This window comes from Bombus vosnesenskii, unplaced genomic scaffold (assembly GCF_011952255.1).
Source record: "Bombus vosnesenskii isolate JDL3184/JDL3185 unplaced genomic scaffold, Bvos_JDL3184-5_v1.1 scf7180000013913, whole genome shotgun sequence".
Taxonomy (NCBI): Eukaryota; Metazoa; Arthropoda; class Insecta; order Hymenoptera; family Apidae; genus Bombus; species Bombus vosnesenskii.
Genome location: NW_022883279.1, coordinates 319,686 through 344,279, shown reverse-complemented (window position 1 = coordinate 344,279; position 24,594 = coordinate 319,686). Strand labels below are relative to the sequence as shown.

At 30.8% G+C, this 24,594-nt stretch overlaps 1 protein-coding gene and 1 long non-coding RNA gene across 3 annotated transcripts in view; one reads left to right on the top strand and one right to left on the bottom strand.

Moving 5' to 3' along the window:
- Positions 1-179: 179 nt before the first annotated feature.
- LOC117239268 lies at positions 180-1,573 on the bottom strand. Its single transcript, XR_004494398.1, has 2 exons — positions 672-1,573; positions 180-343 (listed from the first exon to the last, which is right to left on the bottom strand). It is a non-coding gene; the product is annotated as an uncharacterized LOC117239268 (long non-coding RNA).
- Positions 1,574-2,684: 1,111 nt separating this feature from the next.
- Positions 2,685-24,594, top strand: part of LOC117239256 (dnaJ homolog subfamily C member 5) — a 29,940-nt gene continuing 8,030 nt past the window's right edge. The window contains exons 1-6 of one of the 2 annotated variants that reach the window (XM_033504703.1): positions 2,685-2,889; positions 3,860-3,998; positions 4,541-4,693; positions 4,988-5,119; positions 11,977-12,033; positions 17,450-17,627. In XM_033504703.1, the coding sequence (XP_033360594.1) occupies positions 2,870-2,889; positions 3,860-3,998; positions 4,541-4,693; positions 4,988-5,119; positions 11,977-12,033; positions 17,450-17,627 (679 nt within the window). In that variant the 5' untranslated portion in view covers positions 2,685-2,869. The remainder of the gene's footprint in view (positions 2,890-3,859; positions 3,999-4,540; positions 4,694-4,987; positions 5,120-11,976; positions 12,034-17,449; positions 17,628-24,594) is intronic. The other variant, XM_033504704.1, reaches the window with a different exon arrangement.

Here is a 24,594-nt window from a genome sequence, read left to right as displayed (position 1 = left end):
ATAAAGGAATATGTTAAACTGCATTGGTCTGCTTAATCAACACCATCCATAAATTTTATGTAATATAGAATATTAGATTTTTCTACAATAATTTTAGTATCATTCCATAGTATCCTTTTGACAGAACTAGTTCCACCATTGTCCCAATTTGCCAACATTACTGTAATCTGCTTATTTTCCAAAACCAGGATCAAAGTATTATTTCCTTAACACTTAGCCAACCGAATGGGGAGATCTCCCCTCTGTGAAGAACATCGCTGGGTGACCCAATGGGAAGATCTCCCTTTTTGACTTTAGCAATGCATTTTATCTTTTGTTGTTGTTATTATTAGTTATCGTTTGCCTGGAATTGTTCCCAATTAATTGCGTCATTTTTTCTGCTTTTATAAAGTACAGTATATAATAAAATACACCAATTTAGTGGTGTTAAAATTAATTAAAATATTACACTATTAATTATGACTAAATAAAGTTATAATCGAATGATGTCACACTATAAAAAAATATTAAAATGCATTATGAATTTTTTATTTCACGTTCAAGTCGTGTTATTTATCTTTAGTCATCTTTAATGTTTTTAATTTTACCTATATTTTTTACACTTTTAATATATACTTTTAATTTGATGTTTCGTATAAACAATATATGAAATCGTTAAATAAAATTATTACCGCAAAATATAATTAACCACTTAAATAATTTTTACACCTCCTTGTTTTTAACTAGTGAATACCAGTCCTTGATATTTGCAAAAATGCGCGGTGGACAGCGTATAGGTTAGCTTATCCGAGGGAAATAGCTCGCTATGGCGCGCGCGGTTGGCTAAATGTTAACATGCTACTATATATGTTTCATTCTATTTTATCTTTTATGGCAATCTTTTTCTATTTGTTTGAATATTTTCTTTGAATTTGTTTGGTTAGATAACACTTCATCTTGTATAATTTTTTGGCCAAAGAACAGCTTGTATAATAGTCAATGAACATACGGTGTCCTTGAGAAACTGGGGCTTTATCCAATAGCGTTTTATACAAAAGTAAAGAAATTCTAGTTGACACTGGAAGATCAATTCTTATCAATTGTTCTGTTGACAAAAGACTATTATCAAAGTACCACAATACTGCAAATGTGTCCTGTTTCAGTGCCTATTATTATTTTTATTTCTTATTTTCCATTTGATTGGCTCCTCTGGGTTCTAGGTAATAAAAGAAACTGCCTCTTTGTATTTCACAACTACAGAGATATTCTCACCCGGCACAAAATAAAGCAAAAATTTTGAGTTTATGTATTTCAAATAACAACTCAACTCTTTCCTACAAACAAGTTCTCATGCTTCCATCTTCCTTTTGAGACTGTCATCAAATGAAGTATCCAAAAAATTTCGGTAAACCTATCTTAGGTAAATGTATTGGAAGAAAAAATCCGACCGATATCATTTGTTAATCAATATCCTTGAATATTGGAACCGATGGCATTGTACCTATATGTTTAATTACTCCAATGGGAGTCCATAGATAAATCTAACCTAAACCTAAGCCATATCTAACTCACGTCAAAGAGCATATAACAATCCTTATCTTGAAAACTAAAGCCGAGCAGTAGTTATATGTATAGGAAAAAGTTGGCCAAAATCATGATCCTGAGAACATATTTGAAAATCATTGAACGATTAGCATAATAATTATAATAATTTAAAATACAGTATTATAATAATAATAGTAATAATATTCATAGAACAGTGCTGTACTATGAAATCTAAAAGAAACGACTATTTATTTTAGAGTGTTTTCTTTTTATATACAAAACAGTGACTACTAGTACAAGGTACAATATAACCTATCTGGTACTTATAACAGCTACAAACTACAAGCTGCAACCTATCATTCTTTCCTTCGGTCTTAGTTACAAAACAAAACGTTTGATATCGAACCGTTGCTTTGCCTACAAGAAAACGTAAAACCAGCTATTGTTGCCTCTCGATTCTGGAATGCAAAGAATTAATACCAATCAAATACGTAAAACAGTTTAACAATAAACGACTGAAATTATGATAAGAGACATTGTAACACATTGGTAGTTTAATACATACAGGGTGGTTGGTAATTAGTGGTACAAGCGGAAAGGGTGTGATTCTACGCGAAAAAAGAAGTCGAAAATATAGAATAACAATTTTTTTTTAATTTTTTTTTTTTAATTTTTCCATCGAGACAACGATCTACAGTGAGATCCGTTATAACGCACCGCACGCGTATTGAGCGAAAATTCAAAGTCGATTTTCTCGAAACCAAAGCCTCAAACGAAAAATTTTTATTCTATATTTTCGACTTCTTTTTTGTATGTACTATCTTAAATAAAGCTATATATGTAATCACTATTGTAATTTATCATTGGATATTGATTTTTTAATTTATTAATTTAAACCTTTTTATTATTAAAAAATCTAAATTTTCTTATCTTAACAACATTTCATTTCTTTATAATAATATTTTATTGATTTAGAAACCTGTCTTGTACATATATATGAAAACAAAATTTTGCAGATATAGTATTTACAAATAAGTAGCGAATAAGTTAAATATGCAGTTAACCGTGCGTCTAATTGAAATAATATGTACCAATAGTTTCAAACTTCACTTATACTTCTTAAATTCATACTTTCAGTGGCGCCAATTTGGTGCAACTGTGTCCACTTTTGGTACTAAAATATTGAATCCTTTTCCCTGCTATCATCCGACACAACATCTATTCAAAAAGACGTTCATTTAATGACGAAAATCATGTACCTGTAATACAGGACGACGAAAGTTTGAAATACTTAGTAAAAGATTAATTCTACTTTTCGTATCATCGAGTAACGCTACTATTAAACATGGATAAAAGAAAGATGTCGTGAGTACTTTACCACCCTTGTCTAAACTTTTGCGTTTTAAATTATTTCTTTGCTTTAAAAAAATTACGTTGTTTTATTTCAACGGAAATTAACATAAATTTTCCACTGAATTTGGTGCATTTATTTTAGGAATTGAAAATCTTGCAAAATTAGAAAAATTCTAGGTTATTCTTCTACTCATTCTTGTATGTTTTAATCTCTATTTTTTATTTACTTTTTATTTTAATGTTTGCTTTAACGAAAATAAAAAATGATAATTCTATCAATTGACAGTTTATTCTTTAACGATAAAAATATGTATTTACTAGGTTAATTTGTTGATTTGTGCATACCACCCAACATAAGTTTGAAGATGACTGTCATTAAAATTAATTTAGTATTTTATCTTCAGAAACGTCTTATATCTAACCAAATAAATTAATTTATTTAAATTTTAATATGAAAATTGAACGTTAACTGCAACTGTCAAATTTGCAAAATATTTCTTGTACATTTGTAAAAATCAATATAGTGAAATAAAAATTTTAAACTGTAAAGGAAGTACAGGTTTTCTAGTATCAAGAATAATTATCTGTTTTAAAATAAATTATAACTCATATTTTAATTAATTAAAATCTTTTAAAGTATATGTTAAATATTTTTTTTATAAATTCTTTTATACAATTAGATTATTATATTAATAATAATATGATATTTCTATGACAAGAACCTGGACATTTTTAAATATCTTCTTTATTAAAATTAAATTTCTATTACATAAATATATTATTTTATAAGTAAAAAGACTATATATGTCAGACTCTTTTTTTTATTATTCCATGTTATGTATGGACTACAATAAGTTAATCTTATAGTCTGAGTTTAAACATTTTTCAATGTAATTTTGAAAATAATATTTGCTCATTGACAAGTTATGTTTAGGATAAAAATTGATAGTTAATTGATTCATTAACATCTTATTTGTTTTAGGACAGCAGGAGATTCCCTGTATCAAATATTAGAAATTCCAAAAACTGCCACTCCTGAAGAAATTAAAAGGACTTATAGAAAGTTAGCATTAAAATATCATCCTGATAAAAATCCAAATAATCCAGAAGCGGCAGATAAGGTAGAGTTTGATACGATACATTAGAAAAGATTAATATTAATCATATCCATTTTATTTTAATAACAAACATCTGTTTAACACTTATTTTATTTTAATTTGTCAGTAAATTGCAAACTTTCATATTTGTATGAAAACAATTTCTTCTTACTTTTCCTATTATGAGGAGAAATTGCATCTTTTATAGTTTAGTTTGATTCGTTTGCTTCCAATTTCATATAATTTCAATTTTTAGTTGTGAGAATAAGTATGCAATTTAACTTTTGATAGAGATGTATATCTTGTTTTTCATATAATAGTTCTATAATTTTCTTAAAAGAGTTCATGTCTGTTCTATAAATTGAACAATATTTAAATATTTTGTCATAGAACTAAATGTGATAACATTTGTTTCCATCCAACTATATTTTAAAGCCTATTATAATGATGTATGCATATTTAGATAAATCTTATAAATCGGATATGGAAAAAATTTTAATTATTACTTTAATCTAACACAATATAACTATGTAAAGTTCATCTTTTTAAACATAATTATGTTTCAGTTTAAAGAAATAAATAGAGCACATGCTATATTAACAGATTTAACTAAGAGAAATATATATGATAATTATGGATCTCTTGGATTATATGTTGCGGAACAATTTGGTGAAGAAAATGTTAATGCATATTTTGTAGTCACTTCTGGTTGGTGCAAAGTAAGTCTTTATTATAATTTCTAAGTTTTTCTATAAACTAAATATTATTTTAATATTAGCTTTGATTAGAATTTGATAAAATTTTATTAATAGTAATATATAATATACAGATGAGTGAATACAATGACTTTTATTTGTTCAAATTTATAATATTTTCATTTAATTATGAAATTAATAAACTTACTTTCCAAATGCATAATTTAAATCTTCGATGTCAATATCATGCAACTAATTATATGTTATAAGTTTATAATTATCACATTAATTAAAACTAAAAGAATTTGTTATTTGCAGGCACTCTTCATATTTTGTAGTCTGATAACTGCATGTTATTGCTGTTGTTGCTGCTGTTGTTGTTGCAACTTTTGCTGTGGCAAATTTAAGCCAACACCACCAGAAGATAGTGGAGAATACCACAATTTACAGGTAAGATTATTACTTATGTTTCCATTTCTTAAATATTTTATGCCGTGGACAATTATATTGTTTATACAAAATGAAATTAAAAATATTCTCCATCCGTTCCAATTAATTATCAAATATTAATTGTTGTTTATGTTATCGTATATTTACTAGAAATGTACGAATATAAAAAAGAAAAGGAATTTTTAAAAATCCATAGCATAATCATTATTTTTGATAAATCAAGGAAATTATTTTTAAGTATATTTTATAATACAAAACATTATACTTTTTTAAAATAAATCAACGTTTATCAATTTCTTGAAGTTACTTAAATTAATAGATGTTCAAAATAAAAAATATAATTTGAATGACGTTTTTAATATATTTTAGCTTGAAAGAAAATTATATAAGAATTAAAATTCTATTACATATATAAAAATATAAAACATTTTCAATCTTTTAAGAGATTTGTGTCTTTTCATATTTTGTTGATTTGCAAGAATGAATGATTCATATGAAGTCCCAAAGTAATTTACAAATGTTGATGTACATAAAATTTGTATTTAAAATATCAAATTATATAAAACCTAATATATATATAAACATAAATAATATATATAGTAAAGCCTCATTAATTAATCGTCACAAAATACTACTTAATTGATGAGTCGTTATCCTCATCTCTGGAAAATTCCCCCATGATTCTATCGATTTCAGTTACCGATTTTTTTCGGATTTGTATGACACATCCAGAAGCTAGATAACTGTGTTGTGTAACTTGATACGAAATCAAATGTCTATGAGATAATATATTAATTTAGTAATGAATTTTTTATTTATGATCTTTTTTGAATTACACTTTTATGACGTATATATGAGATCTTCATGATCTTTTCCTACGCTTGGCAAGATTTTATCTGTATTTAAAATCAAGTCCTAGTCATGATAATTTGTCGCCAAATGGTGCCAATGTTCGGGACTTTAGTGTATAGACATATGTATATATCTATAAAAAAATAACGAAAATGCGTATATGATAAATAGAAGTGTCATAAAATTATGTTGTTATTATGACCAAGCATTCTAGAAAAGATTAATTTTTATTGATCGTATTTCATCTTTGATGTAACATTCTGTATAAACATGAAATCTGAAAATATAATAAAAATATAAATGTTTTGTTTGCATTGCATCAAGTGTCCAAGTATATGGTTGCATGATAGTGTACATCTGTAGAGTTATCCTTGGTGATTAAATATTCATACAAGGGTGGGATTAAGTAAAATATTACATAACTTTCTAAAAATTCTTGCAGGTACCGATTACATCTTTCTTTTTTCCTTTCCTTTATCTTTCTTTTTTCTTTTTTTACTTTTTTGATTAAATGAAACTGAACAATTATCAATAAATTTTTTAGTATTAAAGGGACAATTTTATTTAAAATACTTTTATCAACAACATAAATAACATTTAGTTGATGCACTCTTTCTTATTCTGCACAATTTGAATTATGACGAAAAATATTTTATTTAAGAATTTCTTTGAGAAGGCAAACAAAGAAAATATAGGTGAAAAATATGCACAATGTATGTATTCTGAATATTTTTAATTTGATTATTAATAGTAATTCTTTTCTTTTTTCTTTTTCAATCTGTTTGTTACTTCATGTCATTTAACTTCTTTTAGAAAATGATCTGACACATTTTAACATACTTATTAATCATATATGAATTATGTGTATACATATATAGTAAGAAAATATTGAGATAATATATAGATAATTTTGAATAAGCTTGTTTGCTCACTATGAATACGTGTTCATTTCAGTTTAATTTATTAGTTTCCTCCTTAGATACAATATTGCAAAAATTGTTGAAGGAAGGCGGAGTATGTATTTATGTGGTTAATATGAACGCGACTTTAAAATTATATCCCTTGCTGTCAAACTTTTTCATCTCGCTTAAACAATAGTATTATCATTTTTTACATTTTTCATAAAACTATCTAAAGCTTATTCTAACAAACAAATGTATTTATTTTGGAGAGATGTTAAGTTAAAAAACACTAAAGTTTGCCATTTTATAAGAAGAACCATTAACATGTTTATTTCAGAAATTATTATTACTTTTTATATTATATTAAATTCTGAATGTAATTTTTTTAAAGTTTTATAGTTTTTCTGATTGTAAGTTTGCAAGGTGAAGTCGAATGGGACAACCGTGTAGGGGCTGATTCAACGTGAAAAAAATAAGTCTAAATATACAATAGAATTTTTTCATAAAACGATTTGTTTTTGAGAAAAATAAATTTGGAAATGTATTATGCAGATGTAATCAGACCAGTTCTTAACTAAATATGTTTTCAATTTTTATTCTCTTAAAAATGATGCCATAAACAGAAAATTTTCATTTTATATATTCAACTTACTTTTACATCTAGAATAACGCTGATCGTTTACTTACTAGTCGATACTTAATTAAGTTTAAGTATTATTGACAAATTTCCAATCTTTAGTTTCTCGAAAATAAAACATTATATGAAACAATTTTATTCTGTATTTTCGACTTATTTTCCCACGTGGAATTATCATCATCCTGGTTGTATGACCTATCCGGTCTTGCCTTGTAAATTCTAAAACTAAATGTCAATTCAGATTAAAAATGTACGTAGTGAATGTGTTAAACTTAAAAATAACTCTGTTTTTTCTCTAAATACTTTGTATAATTACAAAAAAAAAAAAATACAATGACAATTCATATAGGTACATGATGTTCAAATCCTGTTGTAGATATATGCAAGGATTTTCATTATATACGAACAACAATTTATTAATTAATCTAGAGAATCAATCAATGAATGATCAAGAGAAAATATTATTAATTTATTAATATTTTAAAATTATCATCTGAAATATCTCTATCATATAATATTTGTATAATTAAAACTGTATGAAAATGTTTTTTACGAGAATAACATAGTTTTCTGGAGTAATGGTATGATAGTAATATGGTAGTAATATCTTTACTCTATAAAAATTTATTATCTTGTCCGAAAAGTTTCTTTCGTTTCATAAGGTGATAAAAGATATACAACAATTTCTATTTTATATTATTTTATTGAATTAGGTATGATTCATTTCGTTATATTTCTATTATTATGTTCATGCATAATTCAGTAAACTAATATAAAACAAAAAAACATTGTGCATCTATTATTTTCTTACAGAACGAAAGAAACTTTTCGGACAACCTAATAGATTGTATAAAAATATCAAATCTTGATTACTACATATTTAATCCTAAGACTTCTAAGATTTATGCCACTATTTTATTGGAGTTAGGAGCAGTATAATACGTGCCATTAAAAAAATAATATTTATCTTAAACCTGAAAACGTTCTACCCTAGAAATAATTGTCAACCTGTTGTTGTATAATATTTATAAGCAAACATTCTTATATTTTTAAATTGATTAAAGTCAAGTATGTAATAAATGTTAGTCAATTCTTGAACTCTAAGAACAATAAGGAGATAATATTTACAATATTCCTCTCTATATAGTTTATAGCTAACTATCATATTAGTTCTTTAACCAACTTTTCGTATTATTAAAAACAATGAAATATTATTTTTGACGCTCACGTTAAATGGATATTTTGTACAATTATATATTTTGTACAATAGTTTAATTTAATCTTTGATGTAGAGTATGTTCCATCTGGAAATCAATTGATTATTTTGTTTCAATTTAATGGTGCAATATATAATTCTTCAACTATTCTCAATGTTTTTTAATGATATTTGTATCATTAATAGATTTTACTTAGATTTAAGTATACCCTTGTAAATACATGTTAAAAACTTTTGATCATATTTATTTTAAAAAATCTCAAGGATAGGTGCATTTTTTGGCTCTTTAGGTATCTTAGCCCTCTTAAATCCGTGATAATCTAGTAGAAATCATATACTTAGATATCACAATATAATTTAAGCATAGAATATTAGTTTGAGAAGATTCATTGAGGAGAAGGTTCATTAGTGAGAAGGTAAATTTATAAAATAAGCTTACTCTACATGTAAGTTTGCATAAAAATTTCTAAAAATGATATTTGGGGCTTTATGATTATTATCCTTAATTACAAAGTAAATTAAATTATTTTATGGCACACAATTTACAATTGCACTAAATATCTCATATAGTAATATAAATATAGTGATATACAAAATGTTCTTGAACAAATGTTCAATGATATTCTACAAAATGTTAGCGTGATTTAGTATCACTTACATCTTTTTTCAATAATTTATAGTATTTAAACAAAATTTATTTTAGATATTCTTCTAGATACAATTCTAAATATGAAACGTATGAAATTTTTTAAAAACTATAAAAATAGATTTATTATTAAACATCATAATGTATAATGTATTATTAAATTATGGGATAAGTAATGTCGTTTTTAAATTGGTTTTTTTTATGAAAGCTTTTGTTAGATAAGAAAATTTTGCAATATGAAGATTGTTAGTAGATGACAAGAATTTAGTGGATTTCTATGAAAAGGATTTTTTGACTGTTGAGCCAGATGATTCCAGCATTCTTGCATGTGATTTGTTTAATTATTAGCATTAGTTATAATTCGTGTTAGTTTACTACAAATTTATACAAGTTATTTACTAGTATAGTACAAGCCTCTGTTAAAATATATTGTTTCTTATCCAGTTTCCAGAAAAATTTTGCATGGTTTTTTAATCTTGCACGAGATTAGATATTATAATTCTTTAGATTGAAGCTTATTATTGTATAGTACTCATCACTAATGCTTGGCAAAAAGCTTCATTATTTTATTTTGATAATTAGAAGTATGAAAATTGGATATTTACAGAGCTTATGCATTACACAATTGTGCCTTTTCTTTGCTAAGGGACGTATGATATATCTTTTTTCATATAGATTAAATTACATCATCATCTTGCAAAGAAATGTTGGAATAGGGTGATAAAAAGTGATTAGGTATTTTTGTGGGATGTTTTAATTAAATACGTTTACTAAAGAAAATCTATTTCCTTTAATAAATATTAGGTTATCCCAAAAGTTTCTTTCGTTTTATAAAGAAATAGTAGATGCACAATATTTTTTGTTTTATATTATTTTATCCAATTATGTATGATACATTTTATCTCAATAGGACGATTCAATTAAATAATATAAAACCAAAAATTTTGTGCATCTATTATTTCCTCATAAAACGAAAGGAACTTTTGGGACAACCTAGCACATCTATTTAAAATGTCAGCGAATTTCAATTTAAAGGAATGGTACAACAGTAAAACATACATGCATAGTTATATTTGCAGAAAAAATGTAGTTCTCAAAATATAAATCATTCATATTTTATTCTGGCAGTTTTTATTTTACAATCTGAAAGGTAACTTGTTTTAGTTGTACGAATACTATACTATACCTGGTATACTATAGTATGTAATCTTTCATTAAAAGTTTGAATGTAGCTCATTTTCCTAACTTTTCCATTTCTCGTTTTGATATCTACAGTATACATGTTTCAATATTCTTTAATATAATTTAAACCATTGTTATCGAATCCTTCTTTCGAATGGTAGAGTATATAGAAAATATGTGTTAGCCATATTTCTTTCGCTCCTAATAAATTTTTTGTGTAATATGGAAACATTCTTAGCAGTTATTATCTTTTTTCATACTTTGTATGTGATATACTTTGCAAGTGATGTTCGTACTTAATCTTTCTGAACCAAAAAAGCGACATTACTTATAACTTATAAGAGCATATAACATTCAGGAATTGTTATTGATTGTTCTTTTAAAGTAGAGCACAACAATTTTTAATACATACGTTTTATTACTATAAAGTCACGGTTTATTTTCAGATTAGCCATATAATGATATATATTTTATTAAATACATATAATATTTCAACTATAATATTATCATTAAATCATTAAATTTAATTTTTAACTTTTATATAAAATAGTATATTATAAAATATCTTTTATTTTTACAAGATAGAATCTCAAACCTAGAGGTTAGGAAGAAACGAAGCTTATGAAAGAGAGACAAGAAAGACAGAAGTTTCGAATCCGTAATTTTTACGAAAATTTATGATATTTATCAGAGGGTTACTATAATGCTTGAATATATATTACTATCATACTTATGATAATTGTAAAATTATGTAGTATTATAAAGTTTTACAATGAATTTATTGATATTTGAATGTTTCATTAATTATTGTAAGAATTAAAAATTTGTTAATGTTCAGTTCTTAAAATTACTTTGTATAAAAATACAACAGCATAAAAGTACTTGGTTATTTGTTAATATTTGAATATATATATTAGCAATATTCAAAAAACACTCGTCAAGATCGCAACCCATTCTTGTGAGATCAAGGCTATTTTATAAATACATACACACCTATAATTGGTTGTATGCTTTTCATTTTAGGAAGGGTATAGAAACTATAATAACACGAGAAGTTTTGTTACATATATTCAAATTAAAATATCGTTTCATCCTCCTGCCAAAATTAAGAAGTCGTGCTTCGTTTTAGAAATGTTGCACCTGTTTAGTTTTACAAAATTACGTCTTTTTATTAACACTGGTTTTACAGATTTACGAGGACAAGAAAGTAATATTTCTTTTTCTTTATTTCTCGACAATTCAGTGCACTTTTAATGTAATTGATTATTTCCTTGATCAGTCATTTCATATTTGTCATACATCATCAATCTGTAATTTGTGAAATCTGTCTAATTTAGCCTAGCATGCACATTTTACTTCTGCCTTTTTTTTTTTAGAATACGATAGATTAGCGGTTTTGTTTACGTTGTTGTTGTATTGTAGCGGAACCAGAACCCAGAGGCAAATGTCGTGATGAATCAGCCCAGAGGCCTGGTTAAGGTAAGTTTTTTCCAGTATCAGTGGTTCTTAGTCCTCTAATTTTATTTAAGAAATGTGACTGAATTTTGTTTTAGTTGCGACAAATGTTAAGAAATCTTGTTGATAATTATGGAAGTAGTACTAGAATTTTTTAATAGCGAACATATGTTTTCTTCTTCTTTAATCGTTAATAATCGTTTATGCTTGTTAAATGTTATTTTTTAATTAATTTCAATCGCGCAAATTGTTTTTGTCTCATGATACAGAATTATATGTTTCTCATTTTATATTTGCATATAATTTACGAAATTTAAAAATCGCGAGTTCGTTACGAAAACACAATATTTATAGTTTCATTTAGTACATTGATATGTTTTTATACTAACTTGTAATTTCTAGTGACTTATACTAGGATTTATAAAGTAGAAATAAGATTACATCATAAAAAGAAAAAAAAATATATTATGTATTATAACAGGAGGAAATGAGAACCATTGAGACAAACATTTACATACAGAATACATATTGTTCGTTTCTCGATCATTTTCATACCAGCTTCTTGAACATTTTCGTTTCTTCTTTCATCATTTTTTTTTCTGGTCTCCATACCGGAATATACAGAACGAGAATTGCAGGTTTGTATGCATTAACTAAAGGGAAACATGATGCTTTAAGTTTGATAAACAGAGTTTGTGACTGATATGAGTGTTTTTTTATTTGAACTGACTTTAAAATATAGACTAATATCAATAAAGAAGTTCTAAAACTTTAGGCATTTCGCTTTACAAAAGCTGGTTTTTTATGTAACATTTTAATAATTGATCATAATTTCGTAATACTTTAATACTTATGCAAATAGATTACCTTCTCGTAATAATATAATTTATTTAATTATATCAAAGTTCCAGTGATGTTTGTATAAATGCTATATTCTGTACTTTTTGTGTTTCTTGATGAAACTGTAAAAATGTTAATTATCCTACGATTTCAATGATTTTTGAATATGTTATAAAACTCAACATTTTGAACAACTTTTTCCTATATGTATAGGGGGTGTATATGTATATGTATAACTTGCTTAGTTTCCAAAAAAAACTGCCGGCACAATTACGATGCACTTTTGCCTAGATGTGCGTTTGTGGCAGCGTATGCATCAGTTAGTTGTTGGCTGTCGACCACTTATCTTCTGTTTACAAACCAGAATCGGGAAAGCTGAAAAGCCCCAATCACATGTGTGAGACTGCGAAAAATGTGCGTTATAACTTAATTAATTTCTTCGGCTGCTTAATCCCTAACCTAAACCCAATACATTGATAATATTTACTATTAATTGAGTTATAAGCTGTAAAATTATAACAGACTCTTGCAGCCTCGCATATGTACGTTGTGTATAAAGCCTTTAAAATCGCCCAACCTTCGTTTAGAAACAGAAGATGAGTGGCCGGCGGCCGACAGCCGGCAACCAACATAGACGCATACATTGCCAGAAGTGCACAACTATAGGCAAAATCCACTGTAGTGATACTGACAATTTATCGAAAATATTTCAAATATATATAGGAAAAATATTATTCAAAATATCGATTTCTACAACTAATCCAAAAATTATCGAAATCGAGTGGAAATTAACGTTTCTATACAATGTATTTCATTTCACATAAGCTACATTTTCGATACATCTTTTTTCTGTTTTTTTAATACCGAAATCCCGTACAATTTATCTACGTAGACACTAGGTAAATTCTTATATTCCGTACGAGGTTAAATATTACGTAGACGATTTCTCCGTTAAGGAAGCGTCTATGGTGAGCTCTATCGGTTTATCAGATCTGCTTGATGAGTACCTTTCCTTAATCGAACTGTTAAATTGCAACAAGATCTGTTTTAACTTTTTTTATCACATTAGAGATTGTTGATTTGCGTAAATAAAACTATTTCAATAGAATGAAAGCCGGGTAGTAAACCAGATAACTGATTTTAATTTAAATTGTCTAAGTCTTAATCTGTAATCCGAGATGATTTCTGATTATTTCTCGTAGAAAATGAAACAGGGACACATAGAAAGAGTTTTAATTAGAGTCTAATCGTAAGTGAAATAAATGACTCGCTAATTTATATTAAGTGCCAATCAATTCAAAATATCAATCATTTTATCTAAAACAGTTTTGTGATTATTTCCTCATAAATTATAAACATTTAAATTTTGAAATAGCGTAGTTTGATCGAGTCATGTCGCACGCTATATATAGTTTTTAACGATAGGAAATATCATTTATATCTATATATGATTTCTAATTAAAAAAGTATAATGTATATTCAATTTTTGTGTCTTAAATAAAAAATTTCGCAAATAGTGACTATTTTCTATGAAAACCTACTGCGGTCTGAACAATTTGAAATTTGATATTCGGCGTAAAACCATAGTGACAGCTTCAAATGAACTGTGATTAACATCTCATCTTAGATGATAGATTTATTGTATTTAATTAGTCATGAGTGTCTTAGAGCGTAAAGCGGTCTTTATTTATCTTGGAGCATGCCTGTAGACGAGGTCTTATACGTGACAAACTGGGTATCGTGATATCAACTCACAATCAGCAGTTTTAATCCTTTCGTTCTTAACGTTAGCTATAGTCACCAATTATCACACGCTCACTGTATTCTACCAGTGACTTTAGTCACTCGTTCAAATTTTTTATCAATTCACAACTTTAGTTAAGCAGAGCATAGCTTGTTTTTTCCCCAAGATCTTCGACATTCTTTTTTTAAAATTGTTTTGTTTATGTCATAACGATTGCGTGAATAACTATTTGAATAAGAAATTGCTAATTTACATGACATAACAAAGTTACACTTCAAATTTTACGCTCTGTCCGCGATGAAGTATTATACATTCGCGTCATGACTGCTCTGTACAGTGATAGCGTGTTCGTCAAATTCGTCCTAGCGGAAGTTTAAAGTAGTAAAATAGCGTTTTAACACCTAGGTGTACGAAAAAAATGCAATTGTTAGGTACAGTGGTAGCTATATATGTATATTAAACAGGGAGAGATACAAGTTAAAAAAGAGACCAAAAAATTAGTTGATTGCTAGAAATAAATATCGATGTGGTATTTAATTTTTATGTTCCACAAACATGGAAAATTCAAATACACTTAGTGTCTGTACGCTTGGTGGATGTTCCACGTTTCAACAAAGAGTCCGACTTAGATTTTGTGAGCATGTTCATCTATCATCCCGTTGACCGCGGATTCGTTATTGAACCTAGGATCATTGTCATTAGTTTCTCGAGTATCTAATTACCACGGTTACTTGTCCAATTCTATAATAATCGTATTTGCACTAGTCAATGTCTTCTCTATTGCATAACGGCAATGTGTAATCCAAACGAAGTTTCGTTTCACGCCCCTAACCCTAATTTTAATATAAACCTGACATATATATATATATATATATATATATATATATATATATATAGTTACTAGGATTTCAGCCGACGTCAATGCCCAGGTACCAATTGTTGAGACTGGGAAGAAATTTCACAGTGTTGGGAAAACTACCTCCATAATTCCTGAGATCGCTTTACCCCCACTCCATAAAGGGTGATTAATTATTGTTTTTCGAAACACAGGCTAATCAGCAATCTTAAAAATTCTCAATTAAGAGGACGATTCCTGGAGAGGGTGGCTGAGATTAGCAAGATAGTTTCGAGTCAGAGTTTATAATCAAAGTCAAAAGATCACCTGTTAGAGTCACTTATCTAAACCTCAATCAGACTGTGACTCTCAATAAAGAGACTTATGCAATGCCAGTCAGAATTGGATGGTCCATCAAGTATAAACGATACTCGTTATCAGTTGTCCGAGACCACAAAGAATCTGCTCAAATCCATCGAACTGAACAAGTTTCTGACTCTAGCACAAATTATGATTTAATATACGAAGCGACAGTTAGAATGACCAACATAAACATTGTATGACTATGTAATATCGTCCGTTAATACCTTTTAACACATGGTCTTAATACTATTGCAATATTGTACTGATTAATAGTGCTGTCAACCAAGACTTGATGAATTTTGGACTGTAAAATATGTGTAGGTGGTTTCAATGTAATCGAGTTTTGAGATACTGAGCAGTACGAAAGTACCAAGATTTTATTAGTAAAATTAACTAGTGCAATTCCTTTTAAAAATAGTTCGCGGACAGTTGAATATAAGAAAAACATATAGTTTAATCCGTCCTGACGTATATGCAGGATGGTCCACATAAAGTGTTACAGTTGTTTTTTTTGGAAATCATAGCTGATATCGATTAATTTTCTTTTTAATTTCAATGATACGAAAGGGTTGATTATTAACTTAGTAAACAAGAGATTTTTCTGAGATGACTGCTAGTGTACTAAGGGGAGACACCTTTTTTTTTTTTAAATAAAATGCGATATGTTTCTATCGTCTATTTAGATAGTTCTTATGAAACTGAATAAATTTATGAGGCGTAAAAGTGTTGTCCGTGATATAACTCTTGTAGAATGCTGGCTGTAGATGTCGCTGATGGGGTACTACTTTTTTTCTTCTAATTTAGGTGCTTCTAATTAGGTTCCGGGATTTGACCCCGGGTCGCGAAGTTTGTAACCTAAGGCGCTAATCACTGTGCTACCGTCATCTTACGCTAGTTAGTGTCGAGTGATGGTATTTGCTGTTGAGTGCCGCCACATTTACTTGAAGCATTTTTCGTTATTCTGTATAATTAGAGAGCTATGACGGGAAGAAGTAAAATTTATTTTATTAAGTGATCGAAATGATGATTGTTCACTTCTAAACATTTATTTATTCCTTGTATGACATTATTTCGTACATCTGAGAATATTGTTGCAGTTATGGTTTTACAAGCATATTATATTCTTCTCTTTATATCTTCTTTTGTGATAAATGTTATACTTATAACTAATAAATGTTTAAAAGTAAACGGTAACTTTTATTTCGAACACTTAATAAAATGAATTTTATCTCGGAATAAGTCTACTTAAGTTTAAATTACGCTTCGATGCCTCCGCGTAGTCCTCCTTTAGATCTTCCCTCCGTCATAACTCTTTAATTACGCAGAATAATGAAAAATACTTCAAGTAAACATTATTTAATTCCTTAAGAGCTATCTGAATGGACAGAAATTATTATTGCATTACATTTAAAAAAATGAGGAAAAAACAATGTCCTCTTGATATATTAGCAATCTTCTCGGAAAAACCTGTTGTTCTCCAAATAATAATCAGCCCTTTCGTACCATTGAAATTAAAAAGAAAATCAGTCGATGTCAGTTACGGTTTTCGAAAAACCGGCTTCTAATGTTTTATGTTGACCACCTGTATATAGGTCTACTAGTGGAAATTATGATTGCTATAGAAGACTAAATATTTCTTACTGATTGTTGTTTTACAGGAAGAGGAGAGTGATGACGATGCGATTACAGCACAGCCACAGGGTGGTCCGCAAAATAATTCGACGAATCAACAACCCATTTTCGCCATGCCTCCACCAGCCATGAGCCAACCGATCACTACCGTCGATGAGAATACAAATTTGAACAGGGGTGCTGAAAGAGTTATTTACACAACTGGTATTACAAGTACTTAAAATATTAATGCACGTTACCCAGCTGGTCACAATTTTTCTTATTCAGTTTTAGCTCTATTTAAGTACTTTCCTTTTGCCTTTTGTCTTATTATTTCTATGCTTCTAGTGAAGCGTATTATCGCATAATATGCAACAGAAATATAAATGTATTAATTTTATAAAATATTGCTTGAATTCATAACTTAATTGCTGTGCAATTTGCAAAAATTTTTATATTGTTATGAATCTCTCATCGCTAACACAAATTTATATTCTGGATATTTTAATATGAAATATTAAAATTGTGGGGAATATTTGCATAATATCAAAATGAACGAATAATTTAATAATAAAACAAAATCTTCTTCCAACACAAAACGACTCATATACAATTTTAAACAAACATAGGATTGTATTCCGTGATAATTGTTAATAAAATTTTGTAAATTGGTGATATATACACCAAAGTACCATAAAACATAACTTTTACGTTAATAAAACCCCGAAACTGATACAATTTATATCAGAACTCTAAATCTTAAAAGTAAATCTGTCGCTTATTTAAATTTCTTTATCTTAAGAAAATTTTTTATTACGTAAGGAATTTGATTTTATAGATACAGAAAAACAAATTTCTATAAAATTTTCATTCCTGCGAATAACATTCTAAGGCTTTATTTTGAATGTTGACTTTTGGTCTGACAATTAATCGTGATAGTTTTTGGCTGTTTTGGAAGAATCATTTACGGTCGTCTGTTGACGAATGATTGGTCTTGAAATTACGATAATGTCTCAGAAAACGCAGCTTTAAGGAAGCCAAGGAATTATAGCGTTTAAAGCCCAAGCATGTTTTCTTATTTTTTATCATTCGATCATATGCCATATCGTCGACCCAAATCGGCGATCATATTGGTGTATTCTATATTTATATAACTTATTATATACTGATCACAATTATTTTTCATATTTCTTGTATTGTCGCCTCTCGACTTTTTCCAGCAAAAAAGGTATAACTTTTTAATTGCGGTTCATAGACGCAAGGCGGCTATAAACACAACTTTTAATCCATGTCGCTCATACGTACGCGACTGATCAGTTTCCTGGCGAAGAGATTCCATTTTATTCCGAGGCGTAAGTAGTTGTGTGGGCAGTATAACAGCGAGACGCCAAGAAAAGTCTTGAGCTGGGATTTTGTCGATGTGCACGCAGTAATAAAATTGCAATGGGAATTGTTTCGTCGAACGTAGATCACTTTAGAAGGGATAGGCAAGTAAAAGATCTTAACGAAACGCCAAGGAAAAAGGTAGTCTTCCACCTTTCTACGTAACCGCGATTCACTTGACAGGTTCGTTGCGGGGTACATATACCGGGAGACTAATGCACGGCGACATTAGGTTCGCGAAATTGTCAGAAGAATTTACACAACTGTTTTTCACGTCCCATTTGCTTAGTCTTCGGTATGAAAACAATATTACACTTATAGTTAGGACTGGAATTTTTTAGGATAGTATAACGTATTGTGATCCTTTATTATCGGGCGATCTTGTGCAATTCATCCTTACTATGGTTGGATCACTGGATTCTGGTTAAAAGATTTTAGTTATACAGTTACAAGTGAACGCGGTAGATATCTAATAGATGTAAGGCGGTTCTGAGTGCTTTTTCAATTACGGAAATAAATATTAATCTTTTACTTAAAACGAAATAATTTATTAACTAACACTTGTTGTAAACAGTACAACTATTGTTTGGTATATAAGAAAAATCGCAGTGTAACTTACTCGTACATTGCGAATAGTGGCCATTTACGTTCTTCGTGTATTTCTCTGATTAAGGCCCGTAATCGTATCCGTGACGACCATCTTTCTGCCTTGATTCGGAAGTGTATGTATTGTGTATGTATTTTTTTCTTTTTTTTTATTATTATTTATTAAAATTACAATCAATTCTCGCGTTGAGAATTTTCAGTAATGTGTATGTATTTGTCTTTGCCTTTGGACATAGCGATGTGTCTCTCTCCAGAGTAAACACGCGTGCACGAACAAATATCCCCCACGATGGAATGCGTTCCTAGAAACTATGCCCGCTACAATATTTAATGATTTAAGAACAGCATTAAATTTAAAAATTGGTGTACAAAATTCTTCCAAGTACGAAAGCCGCATGCATATAATTGTTATACGTACATACTTTGTTTCACCTTGCGGAATACCAAAGAATTTTATGTTTTTACCCTCAACACGGCTTCGTTTACGATCTTTTCGCAATGACTACTTCAAAAACCTAGAAACAGAACTATAGCAAGTCCCGTGTTAGGAAAGTAAACCTCTCGCAGCTATGTTTTTACTTGTAGAGCTCATTAACCTCTTAGGTACGGCTGAATTTTGCGCGGGGCTGTTTCTCTGTACGGCAGAGTTTGACGCGAATTACGCATTCTTATTATTTCTAAAATAAAATAAAATAAAATTCTAAAATAATATAAAATATAAATTCTTATTATTTAATTTGTACTTTACAATTTGTCCAGTTGGACATTTGGTAAATTTTTCTAGCTTTATTGCTAAATTACATGTGGATGGCTACCCCTAGCGGGATACCATCTTCGAGTTTCTCTATTTTATTTCTTTAGTGAGATCAGTGGGTTGTTTTCTCTTTAGTCTTCTTTTTATGAGAGTTTTGCTCGCTTCAGCAACCAGCTGGTTTGGATGTGTTGTCGTTCTTCCCTTGTATTTTTTTTTGCGTATCTGCCAACTTCTTTTTTTTTTTTTGACCGTTGGTATTTTTAGGTCTACGTATATCCTCGTTTCTGACATACCATGGGGCGTTGATTATTGTTCCGAGCATCTTCGATTGTAGGGACTCTGGTTTATTTATGTGGCTCATTGTTGCCGTCCCTCGTACATTCCGTACATTCAAATTGGTTTTATTATCATTTTGTAGATTTTTAGTTTATTTTCCATGCTAAATTTAAAGTTCCGACTAGTTAGCCAATACATCTGTCTTCTTTTTATCCGTATTTTGTCTATAATTGATTTCATATGTTGCTTCTATGTAAGTTGTGTGTCTAAGTGGATTCCAAGGTATTTAATTTACCTTGTTTGTGTTATGTGAAAAACAAAGACTATACATTCTGTCTGTATATTGTTAGCACTGTTGTAAAACGTTACGAGGACAAAAAAGTGTGAAGCAAGACAACTGAAAAAATCATTTAGCTTAAGCCGTGAGCGCATAAGTCTATAAGAACCACTGTAGTAGTGCGTCGTAATATAAGATGCATCCGCGAAAGCCACTATAATGGCGCATAGTGCCTAGGAGGTTAATACAGATCCACATCATGTATAATTATTATTAACTGTTTAGCTTCCATGAATTTATAAAATGTTTACTTCATAGTGCATTTTATTTCCTTCTCCTTTGAACTTCCTCGTCCAACCTTTTAAACATGCCCAGTGAAGTCCGAAAACAACACGTGTCGCCCAACCATCGAAAGTGAACACAGCCAAGTGTTTCCTACCCTTTAGGGAGAAGAAAATCCCACGCACCTAACCCCAACCCGAATACTAGCCTCATAGCCTCACGACTAGATATTCATTTTGAATTGACTAGCTCGATGATGACCCAGCAATCGCGACCAGGCTCTCCTGAGCAAACTCGCAACTACCCCGCGCTACCTCCCCCGTGGCAGAAGTGCAGCAGAACCCTCCGCACCAACGACGCTAATATTACAAAGAAACGGAAAATAGAAACATCAAAACCAAACACGATCGACACCCGGAACGAACAATCAACGATACAAATAAACACCCGCAACAGGTTCGCCGTATTGCAATCCACTAACGACGCCATGGAAATCGCAGACCCGCCGCCAAACCAACAAGCACAGAGAATCCCCCCTCCCCCACCAATATTTGTGGATGATGTCATCGACATACAAACAACGATCAAGTCCTTAGAGAGAGATATCTCCAAGGACGACTACAACCTGAAGATTAATAATAACAAAGTAAAAATTCTGCCGACAACTCCTGACGCATACAGAAAAATCACCAAACTGCTTAAGACATTGAACGCCAACTTTCACACGTACCAACTCAAACAAGAAAGACCTTTCCGAGTGGTCCTACGCAACATCCACCACTCAGCAGACATAGACGAACTCAAATACGAACTCTCAAAACTCGGCCACGAAGTCATCAACGTAAGTAATATAAGCCATAGAGTCTCGAAAGACCCGTTATCCTTATTCTTCCTAGACATTAAACAAAAGCCGAACAATAAGGAAATCTACAACATCAGTCGCCTAATGAACGCGATAGTAAAGATCGAACCACCACTCGTGAAAAAAGAAATAGTGCAATGCAAAAGGTGCCAAAGGTACGGTCACACGAAGAAATACTGCAACCATACCTTCCGCTGCGTTAAATGTGCAGGCACTCACTCCACTGACCAGTGCGCTAAATCACCGGAAACCCCAGCGAAATGCATCCACTGTCAAGGTGACCATCCTGCCAACTATAAAGGCTGCTCAGCCTATAAAACCCTATACATAAACAGGTACCCTAAACTCAGAGCAAAAGAGGTAACCAACCAAACACCCAGCCCGCCGAAATTCACGACTACCCCAATCCCCTCAACCAACCAAACACCCAGTCCTACCAAATTCATCACCACCTCAACCTCCTATGCCCAAGCAGTACAAGGCATCCAAAATAACCCGAATAGCCAAAGGGATCTTTCCCAAAATAGTGTCCCCAACTCACCTAACACAGACAACTTCTCTAGGCTTGAAAAGCTAATAGAGAAACAATCAGAGCAAATAAATAATTTGCTATCGCTACTAACACTCATCATGGATAAATTAATACGCCCCGGCGCAAAATAAAACCAAGGCGCATAGCTCTTTGGAACGCCAACGGTCTAGCGCAACACAAACTTGAACTAGAACTCTTCCTAAAACACCAGCAAATTGACGTAATGCTCGTATCGGAAACCCACTTCACCGACAAAAACTATCTGAAAATAAATGGTTATAAATTCTACCATACCCAACACCCCAGCGGAAAGGCCCACGGTGGCACCGGAATCATAATCAAAACAAGTATTAAGCACTACGAACTTCCATCATTCCAGAAAGACTACCTCCAAGCAACAAACGTAGCAATAGAAGACTGTCATGGCACAATCACCACTTCAGCAGTATACTGCCCTCCCAGACACTCCATCGCCAAAGAAGACTTTGATAACTTCCTGGACACCCTGGGCAATAGATTCATAGCTGGAGGAGACTATAACGCCAAGCACACCCAATGGGGCAGCAGACTGGTTACAGCAAGAGGCAAAAACCTCTTAAACAGCATAATAAACAACAACCTCAACTACCTTACCACATACGAACCCACATACTGGCCCACTGACACCAACAAAATACCCGACCTTCTCGACTTCTTCGTAACTAAAAATATCTCATCAAGACACGTCCAGATCAACTCCTCGGCTGATCTCTCCTCTGATCATTCTCCCGTGATAGCAACAGTCAGTTCAACAATCATCGAAAATACACCTAATGGCTCCATTCACAACCAACACACCAACTGGCAGCTTTTAGGGAAGTCTTTACACACTCATAGAACACCGGATGACAAACGCAAACTAAACAACGCAACTAGAAAGCTATCCAAAACCATAAAAAATTATAAAAACCACTGTTTCCAAAAATACCTCGCCAGCTTATCCCCCACAGCCGACTCCAACTACTCACTATGGAAGGCCTCCAGGAAACTCACACGCCCCCCACAAATAATCCCACCAATCCGCCGTCCGCAAGGTGGGTGGGCGCGAAGCCCTATAGAAAAAGCCGACCTGTTTGCTAAATACTTGTCTAAAGTATTCAAACCCCATTCCCCCAAAGCTGCCGCGGACGTTACTGAATACTTGCACACCCCCTTCCAAATGTCCCCTCCTATCGAACCCTTCACTTCTGCAGAGACTATAGAAACAATCAGTCGCCTAAATCCCAAGAAAGCAGCAGGGCACGACCTAATAGGCAATAAAGCACTGATTACCCTCATCCCTAAACCCGGTAAACCGATATACGAAACCACTTATCCTAACCAATGAACTATAAGAACCGCGTGCAGTTACCCGTTATGAATAGAACCTCTAACTTTTCAATATGTGTTGTCAATCATTGTAATCAAACATTGGAGAAGCATTAAGTTAAAACTGAAACTAATAATTGAAATTGTACACCGTATACTTTAAATTCCGGCTTGTAAAATCTGAAAGAATGTTTAAAAGGTTTTTTTTTATTTATTTGTAAAAATTACAATCAATTCTTGCGTTGAGAATTTTCAGTAATTTTTCTGGCGTAGCGCAGTGACATGGCTGATTATTTATAATAAGTTAATTCTTATTATAGATAAGTATAATTTATAAGTAAGTATTATAAATAAGTGAATATTATTTGATTTAGATAACTAATTGAATCTAGCGTTTAGGTCTAGCGGGTAGTGCCTCTTCAGCCTGCGAATCTGGTCCGTCGTATCAAGTAGTCCAGTGATTAGGGGGTTTCGGTGTTTGTTGACTCTTCTGCTATATCTGTCGCTATATTTTGCTATTTCCTCTTTGACTGTGGGTATCTTGAGGTCACGATGTATTGTTTCGTTGGAAACATACCAAGGTGCGTCTATTAGGGATCTTAGCGTTTTCGATTGGAAGCGTTGAAGTATTTCAATGTTGGAGTTACTTGCTGTTCCCCATAGTTGGATTCCGTAGGTCCAGACAGGTTTTATTACGATCTTGTAGAGGGTAATTTTATTCTGTATGTTTAGTTTGGAGCGTCGGCCCGTCAGCCAATAGAATTTTTTTAGTTTGTCCTTTAGTTGCTTCGTTTTATCTGAGATGTGTTTCTTCCACGTTAGTCTCCTGTCCAGGGTCATGCCCAGGTATCGGACTGTGTCCCTGCTAGGAAC